Genomic DNA, 18,836 nt, shown 5'->3' on the forward strand with positions numbered 1-18,836 from the left:
CAAGGGCACTGCAAGGGAGTGACATCCCTTTTTCCCAAGCAGGTATGAGATTGCTGGCAGCCAAGTAGGACCAGCTGGACTCAAGGAAACAGCAGCAGACCCCGAGCTCAAGAAGAGGAGTCACTTTTGCCAGGCTGAATTTCTGTGGTACAGAAGTATGTTATCAACTCAGCAGCACGATTACTTTTTTCCACTGGATTGGCACAAATAAGCCAAACCCATAAATAACGGTTTAATTGTGAAATCTTAGTGCTTAGTTCCACCTGGCCCTAGAGAAGGACACTCTAAGCTTAAGCTTGAAAGGTAGAATGGGCAGGAGCCAGAGGAACCCATCAGTGCTCAGCTTGAGAGCTACAGGACTTTACTTCCCACTGGGCCCCACTCAAAGCAAGGAATGCTCTTCTCCATATTTTCCTTCCTGCCGCAGTCCAGAGGTCCAGACTCCGAAGCGCCTCAGTAATCAGTCCAGAACAACGGGCTGGGGCCGAGGGCATGGAGCCAACTATGTTCAGTAATTGTAGCTTTTTACTACTTATAGCTGTGAGATTGCTGCCTTCCTTTGTTCTCCTTGGGGACGTTAGTCAAGGTCAGGGAGGAAGGTTTTTGTACTTTGAGGGTGCCTGTTTGTGGGACATGGAGCCTGCAGGAAGCAAGAGCCTGTTTGGATCTGTAAACCCCTCAGTAAGACTGAGGTTACACACAGCAGGTATGGAACAGAGTTTGTTGCTTAGACAAGTGTTAAGGCCAGGCTCTTGCTTTTAAGCTGATGGCCTGAAGCTACTTACCCTCTGTTCTGCAAGTCTTCCAAATTGGAGGCGTTCCATTCTGAGCCCTGCAGGGAGAAGATGCAAAGGGATACATCAGGCAGCAGGAAGGCATGGCCAGGCAACTGGTGGAGGGAGAGATTGCCACCACTGAACTGGAGGAGGAAGCTGGCCAGCCAAGTGTTGGATAACTGGGCGTGTTTTGAGAACAGGGGTACACAGAAGAGCGGTAACAGGGCTGATGTTCAGCACCTTCCCTCGCCCCATTAACCAGACCTCTTCTGAAACAAGAAGCAGCTCTGCAAAGCAGGAGCCCAGCACCATTTGCTGGCACTTCCTGCAAACTGCTGACTAATCAACCTCGGCAAGACAAGACACACTCCACCCTTTCCCTGGAGGCTGCTGCCAGCTCTGCCCCACAGAAGAGAAACTGCCTGCATTTAAAAGCAATCCAGGTGCTCTTTATACATGAAACACCCATCTCGCACATCAAAGGCAGCAACACCATAAGCTCACTTGGGTTACACCTCTTCAAAGACTGTGTGAGCAGAGAAATGAACACATTTAACCCTGGCTAGCTAACCCCTCTTCTCTGCAGCACACACAGGGCCTCCAAGTTGCTTGCTTCCTGCTCAAACACAAACCTGACTGAGGACAAAACCACTCTTCCTTCAAAATTTAAGGTGCGCGAGCATCTGCTTTCCCAGTTTTAAAATGGCTCCCAAATGGAAAAATGGTTCAGATAGAGCAAGCAACAGGGATCCAGGCAACAATACCATCAGTGCAGAACAGTCCTGCTCACGGCTGCTCCCACGGCACAGGCTTCCACATTGCCCCAGGGCCAGGAGAGGCACAGCCAGGCCCTTGGAGCACACCCACCATCAGCCTGAGAGCGAGAACGTCCCAGGCCTGCAGCAGCAGCAGTGTCCACCCAAAGGATGAGTTGCTGCTTGCCCAGAAAGTCTGCACAGGCACCCCAAGTCTGAGATGGGGGAGCTCCAAGAGCTCTGACTCACAGACACACACTCACACCCCGGGCAGCCCTTGCAGGCAACTCCAAGCACTCACAGTCTGTTCAGGAGAACACACACAGGAAAGGGCCATGGTACTGTTCTGGTAGCTACGGGGGACAAGTCTATGGCTTTTTCTTGGCATTTAAGGAATACAGCAAACAAAAAGCAACTGGTTCTTCCAAAACTGAACTACTTCCTAAGAGAAATCATTGTAATGAAGACACTACTCAAGGGTTCAGCATAGATTTGAGTAGAACAAAGGGGCAAATATTACATGCCATGGTAGCCCAGATTTCAACAGAATCCATTGCCTTCAGCCACAGATCAGGTCAATCCCAGCACAGTCCAGAGCTGTGCTTGATCTGAAGAAGGACTATATGGGTTCTTGCTATCTGCCAACATATTTTGATCACATTTACCCAAGCCCCCCAGACTTCATGTTGTCTCTTTCTAGACTAGCAAGAATAATTTAATTCAGGCCTGGGAACCACCAGTTTCCACAGGTAAGGAGAACAGTGCTTTAGGGGTGAAAGCCTTTTCTCCTGTCCTTTGATCCACAATTACCAACATCATCAGGTCTCTCATTTCCTGCTTAGTTGCTTCAGCACTCCCAAAGTGGGATCCCACAGGGCTCTTGCCTCCACTTGGAAAGGAACAGCTCCTTGCCTTCCAGAGCCCTCACAGGCAACAGAGACGCTCCTGAGTGAAGGTGGTGCCCAGCCCCAGCAGCACTGCTCCTCACTGCAGCAGCTGCTTTGCAAATACTTCTGTTCCACACATTAGCCACAGCTCTTCTCCTTGGTGCTGCCTCCAAGCCTTGTTTTAAGGTCTTCTTCCCATTATATGCACTCAGAGCCAAGACTCCAAGCCCTGCAGGGGACCAAACTGCCTGTACAGCTTTTGAACAGCACCATAAGCCTGTAACAGGTCTCTCTCTCCTTATAACACATAGTCTGCAAAAAAATAAAAATCCATTACATCGTAGGTACTTAAAGTTTCCTGGCTCTACCCCAGCGTGATATCCTGGGAGTGCTCACGTTAACACACACCATCCCTTCTGAGCTGGAGACTGGGAGAGGCCCTCTCCACTTGGAAAGACCAGCTGGTCCAAGAGGAATGGCTTTGTGTAAAGCTGAGCCAACCTCATAGGCTAGACAGCCCAACTAAACCCGCGTCCGTCGCTCCGGGGCTGGGAAATCCAGCGGAGCGCTGACTCACCAGAAGGAGCTGCAGCAACTAGACAGGCCCCAGCAGCAATGAAAGGCAACTAGGCAAGCAAAACATTAAACAGCAAAATGTTTACGTTTCCTTAAGTGACTTATCTCCAGGATTCTTTGTTAGGCTCCTCTGTTCTTCCTGGATCACACAAACTCAAGAGTTTTCCATGTTACAAGAGCATCATTCCACCTGAATGTCACACACATATAATGCAAGAACCAGGGGTGTGGGTACCCTGGAGAGTTAAAGCCACACAACTGGCCTTATATCAATGGAAACAGCCCTGAAAAAGTTAGAATTAAGATTTTTTCCCTTCCATCCTCTAGTGACAGGGTCTACAGCTTGGCAAAGTTCAGTACAGCTGAAAAGCCAGGCTGCTCTTGTTCAGCAGCACTAGTGTCTTGTTTAAGACAACGTGACCCCAGGATCTACCATCTCTCCTTCAAAAGTCCTTTAACTTCCTCCAGAGGCCCCTGTGTCAACCAAGACACAGAGAGAAGTGTTAGGAGTGTTGAATTCACTGTTAGACTTACCAAAAAGACATGATCAAATATCTGTGTGGGGCTGTCCATCTGCCCGAGGATCACTATCATTTCATTGTCAATGAACTCTTTGAACTCCCGCAGGTTACACACCATCTGCATCTCCAGCTCGGTGCGGATCTGCATGGGGAGGAGGGACACAAGGAAGCCACGTGAAGCTTTTGTTCTGACCTTTCCCTGTGGCATGAAGTACAGAGCTCTCTAGTTTGCACAACAGCGCTTCCAGTGCTGCTCCCTCACCACTCACCTCTTTTGATGTGATGTTCTCCAAATCCTTCTGCATCATGATTTCCCTTAACTTGGTCTTAATTAGCCGTTCCGTGCGTTCCCGCTCAGTTGGGCTAATCAGAAGAAAGCAACAGAGTCACTGTGAGGGGAAACAAACTGGACTCATGGCACTTATAAAATAGGTATTGTACAGACTGCACGCTCTGTGGAGTCTCAGATTCCCACTCTACTTCCCCCCACCATGTTCTCAGCTGCAGGGAATTCAGGTGACTGTAAAACCCAGTTTAGATTCCCAGTTGTGTATGAAAGACACCAACTGAATGCCCCTAATCCATTGTAGTCATCCAGAGAACCTCTGGTATTTGGTAAAATTTAAATTGGGAAGGCTGCATTATACCCTCTGGAGCAATATCTAAGCCTCTCCCTACCTTTCTTGGAAAGGTAACAGCTCCAAAACTCCTTACATGGAGAGACGAGGGCAGCTAAGCCTCTGCATTCCTCCCGCCCCTGCTGCCAGGGCCTTATCACCAGCTGCAAAAATAGCCTGACTAACACCAGGGGAAGCTGCAGCAGAGCAGCAGCACAGGGCTGGCTCATCCAGCATCTCTAGAAGAGACCCAGCAGCGACATCTTGCACCACCTTTCCCTTTCTCTGGAAGGCTGCCAGGCTGAAGATGGCACAGGGACTACAGAAGTGTTCAACTGGTGGCTCACAAATAAAAACCAAAGTTCCTGGTCCTTTTAACCTCACTCATTATTTCAGGACTCAATTAACAGAATACTGTTTAAGTGTCCCCAGGAAATCATTCAACTGCTGCCACCAGGGAAAGGGTGGGTTAGATAAAATTTATATATGAAAAGCTACAAGAAAATATTAATCTGACAGCCTGCCAAAGCTTTTCAGCCACCCTCCTTGCACATTAAAAAACAATCAAGTGTGAAGACTTGTTCACAGCTGAACAACTGCTTAGCATCATTATTCACTCACTGAACTCCAGCAACAGGAAATATCTGAGAGCATAAATCAACCAAAGGCACAATTATGCTGGGAAAGCAGCTGGGGCCAGTGAAGTCATTTCTTCTACAAACTGGGCAACTTAAGCCCTCACACTTGGCATAACATCTGGACACCAACTACTTTTGAGGTTATATGGTATCAGTACCATCAGGAATGACTAATGACACGGGTGGTAAACCTTGAATGTCTACAAATTTTGCCTTTCCAAATTGCCTACCCATCTAACTCAGCCACTGTTTGGACCATCCTATCAGCAGATATCCAAGCATTTAGCTGGAGGCATCTTGGGACCTATACACTGTCCTGTTCCACACTTGCTCAGCTCCTCAGAATCACAAAAAACTGCATTGCTCTTTACCCCCATCCTTAGGTGTACCAGATGGATGCCATGAGGATGTTTTTGAGCTCACAGGCTCAGAAGTTAATACACAAACACTTCACTTTACAGCAAAATTACCTGAGTAAAGATAAAAAGACCATGTTAGTCTAAACATGATCAAAGTCAAGAGAAACCGGTTCCTTCCAGGCCTGGATATCAGAAGACAAATCCAGCAGAGAGGAAGGCCTAGGTGCACACACCTCTCTCACTAGGAACACAGGATTTATGCTGCAGAAACAAAGGTCTGGAAGCCTAAAGCCCAAAGTAAACAACTAAACTGAAAACAGAGGCTGAAGAAGAAGCAAGGGAGCCCCAGGAGGGCTAAACTTTCAGTGCTGGGGTTTACCTAACCATGAGTCTGCTTATTACCTCTGGAACAGGAAACCTCTCCTTATTAACACCTAATTAAGAGCAATCTCTTGTGGAAACTGTGTCCTCATTTGGAGAGCTTGACAGTCAAACACTTTGTCTCAGCAGAGCCAAACCAACTCACACGTCTGTGAAGAGGGCAGGCGAGTCGGGCCGGTGGGACTGGACATCTTGCATGGCATTCCACTCGTTGACCGACGACTGGTCCGAGTTGATATGGCTCTCATAGTAACTGACCCACGTGAGGAAGAGGCTCCCTGGATAGTAATTGTTGCTCCGTGCCACTTCACAAGCCTTATGCAAACTCTGCAGGGCAGACCTGGGAAGGGAACAACACCTGCAGGTTTGTAATTTCTTCCTCAGGCTGGTATTGAGCACAAAGCAGCCGCCAAATCCACGATGCCGCTCGTGTTCCATCAGTTGGTACAAACCCCAGTGCAAGAGCCCTGGCACCAAGCAGGAGGCTGTTCTGCAGGAGTGTGGATAGCTACACGCTGCCAGAGCTTGCATGTCTTAACTGGCATATGCCAAGGCAAGCCTGGATAGTGGTGAAGGTGCCCACAATTCAGAGGGCAGAGGCACTCGTGTCTCTGGCTCCAAAACGTGCTGCATCTACCCAAGCCCTAAATAAGACGCACAGAGTTTGTGTCCAAGACAGGGTGCTGACAGCTCCTGCTGTGCCACCAGCTCCCCTGCGTGCAGGGCAGGGACACCCAGGACTCAGAGCTGGACAACCAAGGGCTTAGGACTGTACCGAGGTGTTTAAGTGTCTGCTCTCTCTCACTGCATGAGGGATGTCAGAAGTTTCTTCAGCTGCTGCTGGGAAACAAATCCCCCTCTCCTATTTTTAGCTTATTTTAAATCTTTGACTGTGATCAGAAGGATCCAGGTCAAAATCACTGGGGTGACAGTAGCATGACACCCTGACAGGCAATGTATTTCTGCAATGCAAAGAAGCTCAAGCCAGAAATACTTACATGACCACTACACAAACCACCCTAAAAGGGAAGAGAAATGCAGGCAGCTTCTCTGTCCTTCTCGCTATCACAATGAACATGTCTCAAAATATTTCAAAACATATACTCAAAGCAATTTTACTTTGGGGAGACTCAAAGCAGCAGCCCTCTGCAAGGAAAATTGCCCTATTCCTTCCTGCCCCCAGCTGAGACAAGGCTGCTGTAGAGCAGCACTCATGCAGGGTTTTTTTTCTTTTGGTATCAAACTTCCTTCCTTGTCCCTGAAGGAAACTTCTGGCTGCTGGAGTAGGTTTCAAGACACCAGTACCGTAAAGTAGCACCTGCTTTTTAAAAGCTCAAGCAGCCAAAACACCTGGAAAAAGGATCACTGGGACAGCTGATAGTAAGTACTCACCACATTGCTTGTACAGACACGGGCTTGAATATGTGCACCCTGTTATCTGTTGATACGCTGAACCCTCTGGTGAGAAGAAAAAAAGGCACAGTAAAAATGCATCCCAAAAGTCACTTTTTAGTTAATAACTTATAGTCTGCAGCACATTAGAACAGCAAAGGTCTAGCCCTATGCATACACTGCTGAGTTCAGCTAGCAAACAGATCAAAATAGCACGCTAAAAGCTCTAAGATAACTTTTTTAAGCAGCTGCTGTTTGGGAACGAAACTAAGACAGTGGGACAGTGCTGGGCTGTGCTGTTTACCTTGGCAACACAAATTCAGTGCCACAGCTGGGAGCAACAGAGTCTCAGCTAAAGTGATCCTGGGGCAGCTACCAAGGAAAGAAAAGTCATTCCACGCACTGCACTGGACAGCCTGTGTAACTGGCACAAACAGGAGTCTGCAAGTCAGGTGTCTATTTGGCAGAGAAATATCATTCTTGTTTTATGTTCTGCTGAGCGCTGCCTGCTGCAAGTGTGATGGGGAACACATAATAGGATCCCTTTAAGGAGCTTTCACTACACACCCACTCACCAGTAAAAGCTCCTTTACTCCAGCTTAAACACACACATAAGCCACGGTCTCAGTGCATGTTTATTCACAGATAAGTCAATTATTGGTGTTCCCTGCCACAACCACTGTGATTTAGGGCTTTTGAGCCTACTCACCCTATACAGGTCAACAGAAGAGGTCTGCTGGACCTGTAAGGGGTCTGCAATCACTGGAATCCTTCCCCATACATCACGCTGCAAGCTCACACACAGAGACTGACCCTCTGCTATCGACCTACAACATACAAAAGACACTCACCCATCCCCGTCCAGGTGGATCAAGGTGTCACTCCACAGTGGCAGCACCAAGCCCATCGTACAAGTGCTACTGCAGTAAGAAAGAGCAGGTCAGTCTATTTACTGTGGCACCATGCTGTTATTCTAATTTCATGGCAATAGTTGTGTATTTTTGTACTCATTAGGAATGAAAAGGAAAAATCCCACTGGGAAAAACAATGCCAGTGTTGTTCTACAGGCGTCTGACAAGGATCACTGACCAGATTCAGAGTACAGCAGTATCCTTTAAACAAGCTTAAAGGGTTAACACACCCCCAGAGGAAGAGCAAACAGGATCCAGGAGCATTGAGCTCTGTGCAGAAGGTCAGAGGGGGCTTGCAGTCTTTGGTCAGTTTGAGGCTTTCTTTACAGATTAGTCCCTCTCAGGCTCAAGTGGTTTGGTTCTAGCTCTGATTTTGCAATCCCCAGCTTTGCTTTCCTGTTTGTTCCCCAGCCACAGCTGCTGGCAACTGGGAGCAGTGCAGTGCAATCACAGGGTGACTGGCAGCACGGCAGGTTAGCAATCACTGTCTATCATCTGTGGTTGACTCCTGACCCTTCTTCACCCTCCCACATCTCGAGAATGAGTCCAACAGCCAGCCCAGACAAACACCCCTTGGCAAGCCCACTCCTCTCTCAGCTGCTTTGCCCCCTTTGCCCTCACAGTCACCTGCTTTCTGTAGGGCTGAGCAAAAAGCCAAGTTAAAAGTAGAAATCAAGTGACAGAAAAAAGGCAGGGGAACCCAACACAACCTGCACCAGGTTATAGAATCACAGAATACACCAAGTTGGAAGGGACCCAGAAGGATGATCGAGTCCAACTCTTAACCCTGCACAAGACTATCCCTAAGAATCACACCATGGGCCTGAGAGTATCATCCAAATGGTTCTTGAGCTCTGGCAGCCTTGGTGCTGTGACCACTGCCCTGGGGAGCTTGTTCAGTGCCCAACCACCCTCTGGGGGAAGAAGCTTTTACTAATATCCAACTTAAACCTCCCCTGACACAACTTCAGACCATTCCCTTGGGTCCTGTCACTGCTCCCCACAGAGAAGAGATCAGTGCCTGCCGCTCCTCTGAGTCTCATAAAGCTGCAAAAATTGCTCCATAATCAAAGCAGCATCTTGAAGAAGAACTGAATTCAACCGCCTCCTGCTCCTGTGCTTTGCACTGGGTGCTCTCAAATTTCCACCAGCTCCAACGCCCCCGCCAGTCTCCAGCTCATGAGAAGTGGGGGAAGAGGGTGAGACCAGGCTTTGGAGGGTCAGCAGACACGGAGCCCTGGCCATGCACACGCCTCGGAGCGCCTGGTGCCCCGCACAAGGAGACACTGCGGCACGCAGCTATTTCTGTTGACAACACGGGATGAGCTCATGGAAAGATGTGTTTTTAAAAGGCTTCCCAAGGTGGCCGGGGTATTTTTAGTGATACTGTGCAGCGAGCGCTTATCAGAGACCATAGCAACAAGTCTACACTGGGTTATAAATACCGAGTGGGCTCGGGGAGGGCGTATCAGAGTGACCATCCAGAACCTCAGTAACTCCAGCAGAAAGCTGAAACGACCCCGGTATGTTATTAGAGGCTGAATACCAGCGAGCTCTCAGTTATCAAAGGTGGCTGTGCTGCTACATCACAGCCAACAGTGAGCTGCTCCAAGCTCACAGCAACCTGTGCAAGGACAAGTTATTCTTACCCACAGCAAGAGCATCCCTGAGCCACAGCTGTGCACACCCGCGCAGGGAGACAGGAGACAGGGGCAGCATCAAGCTGGTCCCCTGTTTTAGCAGCAATCACCCAAGCCAAGGGTCCAAACTAAGCCACCTGAGACTAAGCATGGTGGCTGCTGTGACCAGCACGCTGTTTAGGAGGCAATTTCTTAGCCAAATAGTTCAAAAATGTTTTCTAGTGACCCTGCTAACTACCTAAAGTAATTTATTCCAACTACTGTCAAGACTCATTCCTGGAACAGCTGTGCTAGAAGTAAGCATGAGTACGAAAGCTTCCAAAATAGGTTAAATATCCAGGTGATTTTCTCCCCATGTAGGCCAAGATTTACTTAGAGCTCATGTGCTTCCAAGCCCTCTTCGAAGTGCCCAATGTCCCCTTCTAAATGTGAAGCTTCTGCCCCTGAAGCTGCAGGGGTGCTGCCTCCTGGCTTACAGGCCCTCCAGCAGCAAAAGCTGCTTCCCAGCCACATTCTGCAGCCTTGTGGAAAGGTCAGCAGGAATTTAAATGAATGAAGCAGAAGCACTAAACCCTGGTGACACACTGCTGTCTGGGGAGAGCACACACTGTGCAAGATCTGCCATCTCCAACCCTGACACTCCCATCAGGCCTTTTTTGCCCTGACCTTGGCAAGGGGCTGCCTCACACTCACTGTCTTATTACCTGCTCTCCTGAACCCTGACAGCTTCTCTAACTGCAGCTTTTTCTTTCTTTGCATGCAAATTGTCCCTGTCCCTGGTGTGCAGATGCAGGACTTAAAAGACCTAAGAGGCATTTAAGGGCACTGAACACCCTCACACAAGCCTGAGGCTCAGAGGAATCAACAAAATGCTGACCTGCACTGTTGCCTTCCCATTTGCCATCTCCTTTCAAAAAATAAAAAGGGAATTCTGGATCTCAAAAAAGGTATTAGGCTGGAAAATCTGAAGCAGTCTATCCCCAGAAAACATGGACACCAGACAGTGATTTCTGCACTTAACTCGATGTGTGGGTGAACACAAGGACTTCCCCCACCTGGACCCTCCGAGTACCTGTCATTGGAAGAGAAATCCATTCCTAGGACAATGCTCTCTTCGGTGTCTTGTCTGCCATTGGTGGACACCACCACCATGTATCTAGTGCGGTTCTGGTAGGTACTTTCCAGTCTTACAGCCTGAAGAAAAGAAGGGGAGAGATCAGCAGTGCAGTCAGCAAAACACACATTATTACCTTCACAAACCACTTTTTCATGCTCAGTGACAGGTGCAGAAGCAGTGATGCAGTTTGGACTAGTAGGGATGTCCCACGCTCCTCAGCTGGGTAAGAAGGGCCTCACTCCCCCACAGTGCCTTCCTCAACAGCTGGGATGTTCCTGGTGCCCTCTGCACCTGGCTCCAGGGCTGCTCTGTCCCACTAGGGTTGGTTCTGAACAACCTACAGCCCTCTGACTGGTCCCAGCCCTGTGAGCTTCGTGGACCATCACACGTTTGAGCAAGACAGAAGGGTGTTGAACATGCTCTTCACCTCTCCGAGGACTCTGCCCAAAGAACTAGAACTTTCCTTTGAACTACAGTGTGCTACAACAGCTCCAACAAGACCCTTCCACCACCACCAGACAACCAAGATCTAATTCATAGGACCTAATTCATATGTGGTTTCCTGCTGGTCCTTTGAATTCTTCTGGCAACTTCCCCAGTGCAGATGCAACCTTGCTGCCCTACACCTGGCAGGAAAAGATGACTAAGTTGTATCTACCACTGGATTCAGATCGCCCAGAAAAGGTGAAAGTCATTGTGCCTCATTGCTCCTGCCACAACCACATTTACCCCAGTGCCAAAAGAGAGCTCTAGCAGGACTGCAGTTCAGCCCAAACTCCCCCAGATCAAATACTACTGACAGCATTCAGAGAGCAGCTGTGGAACTTCAGCTGTGAATGTCAGACCAACACTGAAGCTCCTGAAAGGCTGCACTGAGCTGTGCTGCTCCTCCAGAAGCCACAAGGAAGTGAGAACTGAAGTGACTCCAGCAAATCTTACAGACAGGCTGCTGGTTAGTGAGGAGCCTGGGAAAGGGAGCCCTGCACTGCCTATAAACATCTGCAGCAGGCAGCTTTTACTTGCAACACTTTCTGGACTCTGTTCCAAGCCATTTACAGTTATTTTAGTCACAGGATCCCAAGTAGAGAAATTAGGACACCCCTAGAAAGGAAGTGTCTTAATTCTGTATACTGAGCCTTAACTTTGGACAGCCCCATCCAACCCCAAGACCCTGCCTGGCCTCAGTGTTTACCACATTGTTAAACTGCTCCTTGAACTTTGAGCGGGGCCTGCAGAGAGCAAACAAGGGCGAGAAGGAGCCGTCCCAGTCCAGCCTTGCCCCGTGCTCAGCAGGGAAAGCTTCCCAGTGGAATTGTAGGGAGCAGCAGCTCTAGTGATGGGACAGAACAGCAAGTGCAGGCAGGAGACGGTGTTGATGGAGTCTTCTAGACTTGTCCAATGGGACCAAAGACCAACAGAAACTACCCAAATGCTGATGCCAGCAGACAGCCGTGCTCTGTACAGAGACTGTGCCCCACCCCATCTCCTTAGGATAAGTCATGCTAAAACCAGCCTTATTTTCCTTCTTGCTTCTTGAGTCACTGGGATTCCTTTGGAAACACGGAAGATCAAAGCGGTCAGTCCTTCAAGGTGTGAATTCTGCCAAAGACAGCTGTTTCTACCACTAACCACTTGTGGGAAAACAGAAAGGTGCTCTTCCACCTAGAAGAGCAAGTAATCATCAAGGGCTTGGTGGTTAAAGTTATTATCTACATTAGGAACCAAACCTCAACAAGAAGCACAGACTTGCCTAAAATGGGAGCAGACAGACCCAGCTGCTCCATGTCCGGGGCATCCACACACAAGTTCTGTTCTGCTTCTCTTGAGGACAGTCCATAAGCAAGAGGATTAACATAATCTAACTTACTTTGCTAAACTAATTTGGCTGGCAGTAATGGGAAGTCTTAATGCAAGACCCTTTAGAACAAGGCGAGACAAACAGTGAGCAAAGGTCATGTCGGTGGGGTGGGATTTTCAGAGGCCACTTAAGAGGAACAGGGCATGGCTTAGTGTGGCTCTCTGGGCTCAACACTTACACCCTTAGCACAAAGCAAAGAACCACGACTGGGGCAGATAATGTGTTTTGCTACATTTACTGCAATAATAAACCTGCAAATTTGACACTGTAAATCAGCCAACCTCAAAGATTACTACTAGAGCTCCAACAAGCCCAACAAATCACAAATGAGTCTCCAGCCTTGCCATTAAGTGCTAGTTCATACACTCACTTGACAGCAGGAGCACACCAAGTGCTCTGATGCCTTTTAAATGAAGGTATTTGAAATCCCAGTCCCTTTAGAGAGGATGGCCTGGCTTCAGGGACTGTGATGAGATGGGAAGTTCTTTCTCAACAGCTCACCTATATAGAGCTAGTTTTCTCAATTTGGGAAGGTTATTTGTGGTCTGTTCATGAACAAATCATCACCTGTAGTGCTTTCAGGGCCAGACATTTTTTTACTTTCAGGCTCACCTAAACACAAGCCAACTTTATCTTCTGCTGCATTCTTGTTTCATCAGAAGTATGATTTGATATTTCACCAGCCCTTATGAACAGCACATTCCAAGAAGTTCATACTGACCTTTCATCTTTTTCATTCTCTCTGATAGTGTTTCATCCAGGAAGACATTTCTCATTGAGTTACTTGATTTGAAGACAAAAAAGTATGTCCAACTTTCCAGTCCCCAGCTCTGCTAAGCTACAGAAACATGTTCAATCATTTTGTACTCTTAACTCCTTTTCCTCCTTTCTACTGATTTTACACTGGTACCGTTGCTCTAATCCTGCTCTCATGGAGGGCTAAAAACCTCTGCCAACAGCTCCAACAGAGACAAGGGTTGTTCCAAATTTTAAGTGTAGGTTTTTAGAGGATTAGATTCCTCTGCTGCCCTCTGAATGACAGCAGCCAATGAAATGAAGAGAATGCATTTCTCTCAGTACTGTTTATGTTTCAAATCTCATTTGTATCTACTGTCTTGTGAGAGACTCCACTGCAGCTCTGCACACCCTTCGTTCGTCAAGAATCAATTAAATTCAAGTAGACTATCGAACTTAACCTCACGCTACATTTCAGCATTCCAAATGTAGCTCAGAACAAAAGGGTTTATGTCTCAGCCCACAAAGTCCTTATTCAGCTGTTAAGGCTAATTTGTCCCAAATCACACAATGTAGCCAGTGATATTGCTGAACAATGCCTTGTTCAATGGCTTCCAACGTTCTAACCCCAGCTCAGATTCTGAAAAGCATTGAAAACCCCCATTCCCATCACTTTCAGCGAAATTTTAGTGACAGCAAGGTGTGCCTGAAAAAGTTTAGGAGCAGGTCCTTTAGTTTGCTTATGGTAAATTATTTTCGGTGGTCATTTTGGAAGTTTAAGCATTCCATATTAATCTTGGCTGTTTCCTAGCTATACTCATACAACCAGTCCATCCTCAGCACGGCTCAGGAGGATTCAGCAAACCAGAGGTGCCAGATAACACTTGTGGTGCTGGCAGTCCTTTTTTGGGCAGACGTTGCTAAGATGCACCAAGACAACACAGGGAAGAAACTTCAGGCTACTGAGTGATGAGAGGTGCAGATACACTTGCAGTCATGCCTGGCCTTGTAGAGCACTTCAACATGTCCCAGACAAATTCCTCACTGCTCACATTTGGCTTCTGGAGCTCTTCAGGACTGCATGACAATGCTATGAACAGCAATACCTGATTGCATCGTTGTAGGAGGTAACAGCCCAAAAAAGCAGAAGGCCAAGGGTCAGTGTAGGTGCATGGCTGCATGGGGGTCCTACCTGCTCCTTCCTGATAAGCCATGGCTTTTTAGGATGCCACAAGTGAGGAGAGAAGAGTGAGGTACACAACTGAACTACTGTAGGAAGGCAGGTGCTCACACTGGTCAGACATAAGTCATCTACTCTTGGTTTAAACAGGGCACCAAGATAATTTACCCATCTTCTCTGGCAATTGTTACAGGACTTTAAGAGCACAGGTACTCAGTGCTTGGTTCAAAGACAATCTTCCAGCCATACAATTTGTCTCACTGAACAACCAAATAAGCAGGCCTTTCATAATTAGCTGCTTTTCTACCTTTGTGGTTGCAAAGACTCCCCAGACCTGCTGACGATACCACTCAGACACACACACAGCACTGCTTTCAGGAGTTCCACAGGTGTATTTGTCAAGTGGCACTTAACCTTTACATTGGTTCCCAGCAGATAAGCACAAAGCCAACCTACCAGTCTGATGTTGTCTTCTGGGCGGAGCAGGATGAACATGGCCTGCAGGTGCTGCTGGAGATCCCCTGCGGGCAAGAGGGAAAGGTGAGTGCACAAAAATAGTTTTAAATCACATGCAAGTTCCTGGCTCTCCAGCCAGAGCAAATGTCCACTGAGAAACCCGACACGTCACCGTGAGCGTCGTCACTCCCACCTCCTCAGAGATGAGTTGTCATCTCTGAGTCAGCTGCTCTTTGCTCCGTGTGCTCACCTGTTCCTCAGTTACTATGCTCTCTCCTGCTAAATCCTGTTATCTTTTTTAACAGAAATTAACAGTGTTTTGGTGTTCTTTGTTCTTTTAATAGACAAGGCAAACTAGGTAGAAATGGACCCCACCCCGTGGCTCAACATCTCATTCTATCACATGCTTCAAACCAGAAATCTGCCACTTCTTTTATACCAACTTCTTTTATACTCAACTTTTATTACCCAGTGCAGAACTACTACCCAGACAAAAATATCCCCTATGAAGTGAGATTTAGTCCCACCTTAGACCAGCACGTGCCCACGTATGGTTGTGTACCAACCCCTCCCAAAAGCAGCTAAGAATTGCCACCTGAAAAATCAAACACCTGCAATTTTTTTTTCTTAGAAAACACTTGCAACACTTTCACTGGTGAGGGTGAGGAAAAATAAAAGAAAATTAAATTTACTGCATGACTATGATTTTGAGTCTTTTTAAAAAGAGTCAAGTGTCCCAGGTTCCTAAAGCATCAAGTATTTGAAAGACAACTGAGATGCCTTTCTGCCAGCACTGCTGCACTGACTTCTCAGCACTACTCCCTGGCCTGCAGAGAGCCAACATCACCCCCTGAGTGTCAGTCAGCAGCAGCATCTCCTGTTTCTGCCATCGTTGTATGGAAAATTAATCTGCATTCCCAGAAAGGAGAGTGCAAGGCTGCCAGGTGGGTGGCACAGATCAGCAAGAAGAGGAGCCTTTACTCTCCCACCCTCTCCCGCTCCCCCACAGCCAGGAAGCTGAGTTTAGGTAACACTGCAGGGAAGACCATGAAGCAGGAGCAAATATTCAGCAGGAGTGGTTACAAGAGCATTTTCTAGGAAGGCTGGTTAATCTCCCTGAACTCCTTTCCTAATTCATCAGTGGTTCTACAATCCATGCTATGTCACAGACTTTCAGAAACCAGGAAATCTTGGACATGGAGCAGCATCCAGAAATGCCCCAAAAGGGGAGGGAAAGAAAGGAAAAGCTGCCCAGCAAGAGCACAGTACCCAGTTTCCTAATGACTTTTACAGTTGGTGGAAGAGCAGCCCCTCTCTGGATGGGACACAGGCAAGCTAGTGTGGAGTGGGCTACACAGGACACAGCATTCCCTGCTCTCTTCCTTCCTCCTTGAAACACATTTTAGCACATGGAGAATGACTCAGTGCTCTGGGATTGCATTTTCAACTGGGGGTGGGAAAAACTGAGGCACTCTGCACCGCTGGGGAAGTCAAACACAAAGTACCAGCGGCTGAAGCCGCTTCCTGCCCAAGGACATTGTTCCCAATGCAGGAGTGGCTGGCACGTGCCTCCATAAATAACAACTATTTATGGAGACAGGTAACTCAGGAAAGGCCAACTCATCCATCAGGTGCTTGTCCTCCCCGGGGTGCAGCGACAGGACTTCCCCACGTCATCACCAGTGCAAAATCCTGGCAAACACCGCCCAGTTCCAGCAAGTTTCAGCTGCTCCCACAGTGGGAATTGCTGAGAACAGTCGACTCAACAGGTGAAAGTCCCTCTGCACCTCCTGCCCACTGCCTGGAAGAGCCCTGCAAGTGTCTGTCTCATGAAGCATCCACGTCTTAGGCAGCTTGAAATGAAAGATGCTTCAACTCAGCTTTTCCCTCCCCGAAATGTAACGGTTCCCACCTATTGCTGCCAGTAATTCAGGAACCAGCTTAAGAGCCAAAGTTTCCAGAGTTTAAAAAAACATCACCAGGAATACTGGATTATCTCCATACTCAAAAACGAGACAAAGTTTCTACGACAACCCCTTTCTGCAAGGCTCAGTCAAGGAGCTTCATTATCCCTCATCCTCAGAAAGTTTACCACACTCCTCCCTGTTCCCCTGCCAGCCTTGGGAGCTCCAGAGCTGGAAAGTAAAGGATTGCTTCCTTGGCCAGCTTTAATCAACTTGCAGTGTTTTCAGCCCCAAACACACAAGGCATTTTGTAAGCTTCCTGGATTAAGAAAAACCAAAGGAAAGGTTTTAACATGCCAGAATCAGCACAAAGATACCACATCCTGTCCTGTGAAGAGCTGTCAGCTTTGCTGGCATTCATGGCAGGGCTGCTGCTTCCTATCACATTGTCCTGCACTGAGCAGATGCTTTTGTTTCCCTGAGCTGGCAGGATAGGTGCAAAGCATCAGAGTGGGATCTGAAAAGTGATTCACAGCGTTCCAGAGATGGCAGAAGCCCCAGGGAAGTTACACTGTTTTCTGGCCTGCGTAGTTTGTTGTGGAAAAGCAAGCCCACCATCCCACAGATCAGTTTTCCAGGTGGCACAGGACCGCCCAGCAAGAGGAGTGTGGACAGGTGGTGCCATATCTAGTCAATCTGCCAGTGATTCCATCGCTGGAGATGCGATTAAAGAAACGGGTGGGAGCATTAATTACTTCCTGTTACCCATTTACTCTTCCCGCTGGATTCCAGCGCCTCTGATGAATTAAAAAAGCAGGTCAGGAAGGTTAGTGAAGCTTCCTAGAAAATGCTCTTGGAGTCACTTGAAATACTATTGCATCCATAGGCAGCAATTCCATACTGGAAAGTTATGTCCGCTCTCTACCCTCTTCTAATTTTGTGTGCCAGAGATAAGTCACGACATACAAGGGAATGGAAGCTGAGCACGGAATATCAGTGTCCCAGAGAGGAGGCAGCTGCACACACTGTGCCAGCTCAGTGCCAGCAGCCAGTTCACTGCTCACAGCCACGCTCTCTACATCACTGATTCAATTTTGGTGGCACAGATGTTTTGCTCAAGAAGGCGACACATTGATCCCTCGGTCTGCTGATTATTAGAAAAATCCACAGAAAAGAAAGCTGGTGCACACGCAGGCAAGGGACCTCTGCAGTGAAACCTCTAAGCACCATAAGAATCACTACAGCATTCCCATCACTTGACAAGCAGGGAAAGTGAGGAAAGGACAGTACTGATGCCTCATTAAATCTCAGGACAGGAATAAAATACACCTTCCAAGAACAAAAACCTCAGCCCTTAGGCAAACCAGCCTCTCCAGTACCAAACATCTTGCTGTAAGCAATTACAACACACCGGATTTGCTTCCTTGGCAATCTGGTTTCCAAGAGCTCTGGGCTGATTAGACAAGCAACTATTTTTCCACCGAGGTCTCCAGACCTCATGCAAGTCAGCCGGAGCAAGTGGATGAGGGAAGGAGAGAGACTCAACAGCTGTTTGTGCTGCCTTGCAGAGGTTCACAAGGAAAACCATCCAGTGGGTCTTCTCTGGAGGTAAAGCCAAGGCAGCAGCTGCCAGGGGGAGACCTGGGCTTCAGCATTGGTCTTTGGAGAGACCAAAAATCAAGACAGGCCAAGAGAAACTTTTAAAAGACTGCTGACTACTTTCACACTAAAGACAATTTCACTTTATTCTCGACCAGAAAGGCCAGCTTTAAATTAAGCTTCAGAACATTTTCTTTTGACAAGTGGTAATTAATGCATCTCACCAAAGTAGTTCGAATCCAAGTATGTGATTAACTGCCTTCTGACTTAAACCTTTTCTATAAATATACTTGTAAACAGATTTTTAGGTGGCCAGACATCAGGTACAGAACTCTGCCAGATGTAGACCTGGATGACAAGTCTGCTGGTCTCAAAGTACAAAGTGATCTACACCTGGAATCAAATCAAATCACGTTTTGCTGGTCACTTCCTGGCAAAGCACACTGACTCGTCCTCTCTGTTTCTATTTCTGTCCCATATGCAAAAGTCTGAAGGTTTCCATGTTTTTTTTTTCCTGTCAATTGCTCAATGCAA

General features: G+C 47.7%; 1 protein-coding gene across 2 annotated transcripts in view; it reads right to left on the minus strand.

Annotated features, from left to right (window-relative positions):
- The window catches only part of SSH2 (slingshot protein phosphatase 2), a 95,237-nt gene that overhangs the window by 14,192 nt on the left and 62,209 nt on the right, over nt 1-18,836 (minus strand). For both annotated transcript variants that reach the window (XM_064677452.1, XM_064677453.1), the window contains 8 exons: nt 14,800-14,864; nt 10,526-10,647; nt 7,754-7,822; nt 6,903-6,968; nt 5,656-5,850; nt 3,785-3,878; nt 3,529-3,657; nt 786-832 (listed from right to left, as the gene is read on the minus strand). In XM_064677452.1, the coding sequence (XP_064533522.1) occupies nt 786-832; nt 3,529-3,657; nt 3,785-3,878; nt 5,656-5,850; nt 6,903-6,968; nt 7,754-7,822; nt 10,526-10,647; nt 14,800-14,864 (787 nt within the window). The remainder of the gene's footprint in view (nt 1-785; nt 833-3,528; nt 3,658-3,784; nt 3,879-5,655; nt 5,851-6,902; nt 6,969-7,753; nt 7,823-10,525; nt 10,648-14,799; nt 14,865-18,836) is intronic.

Source organism: Pseudopipra pipra, chromosome 21, assembly GCF_036250125.1.
Source record: "Pseudopipra pipra isolate bDixPip1 chromosome 21, bDixPip1.hap1, whole genome shotgun sequence".
NCBI lineage: Eukaryota > Metazoa > Chordata > Aves > Passeriformes > Pipridae > Pseudopipra > Pseudopipra pipra.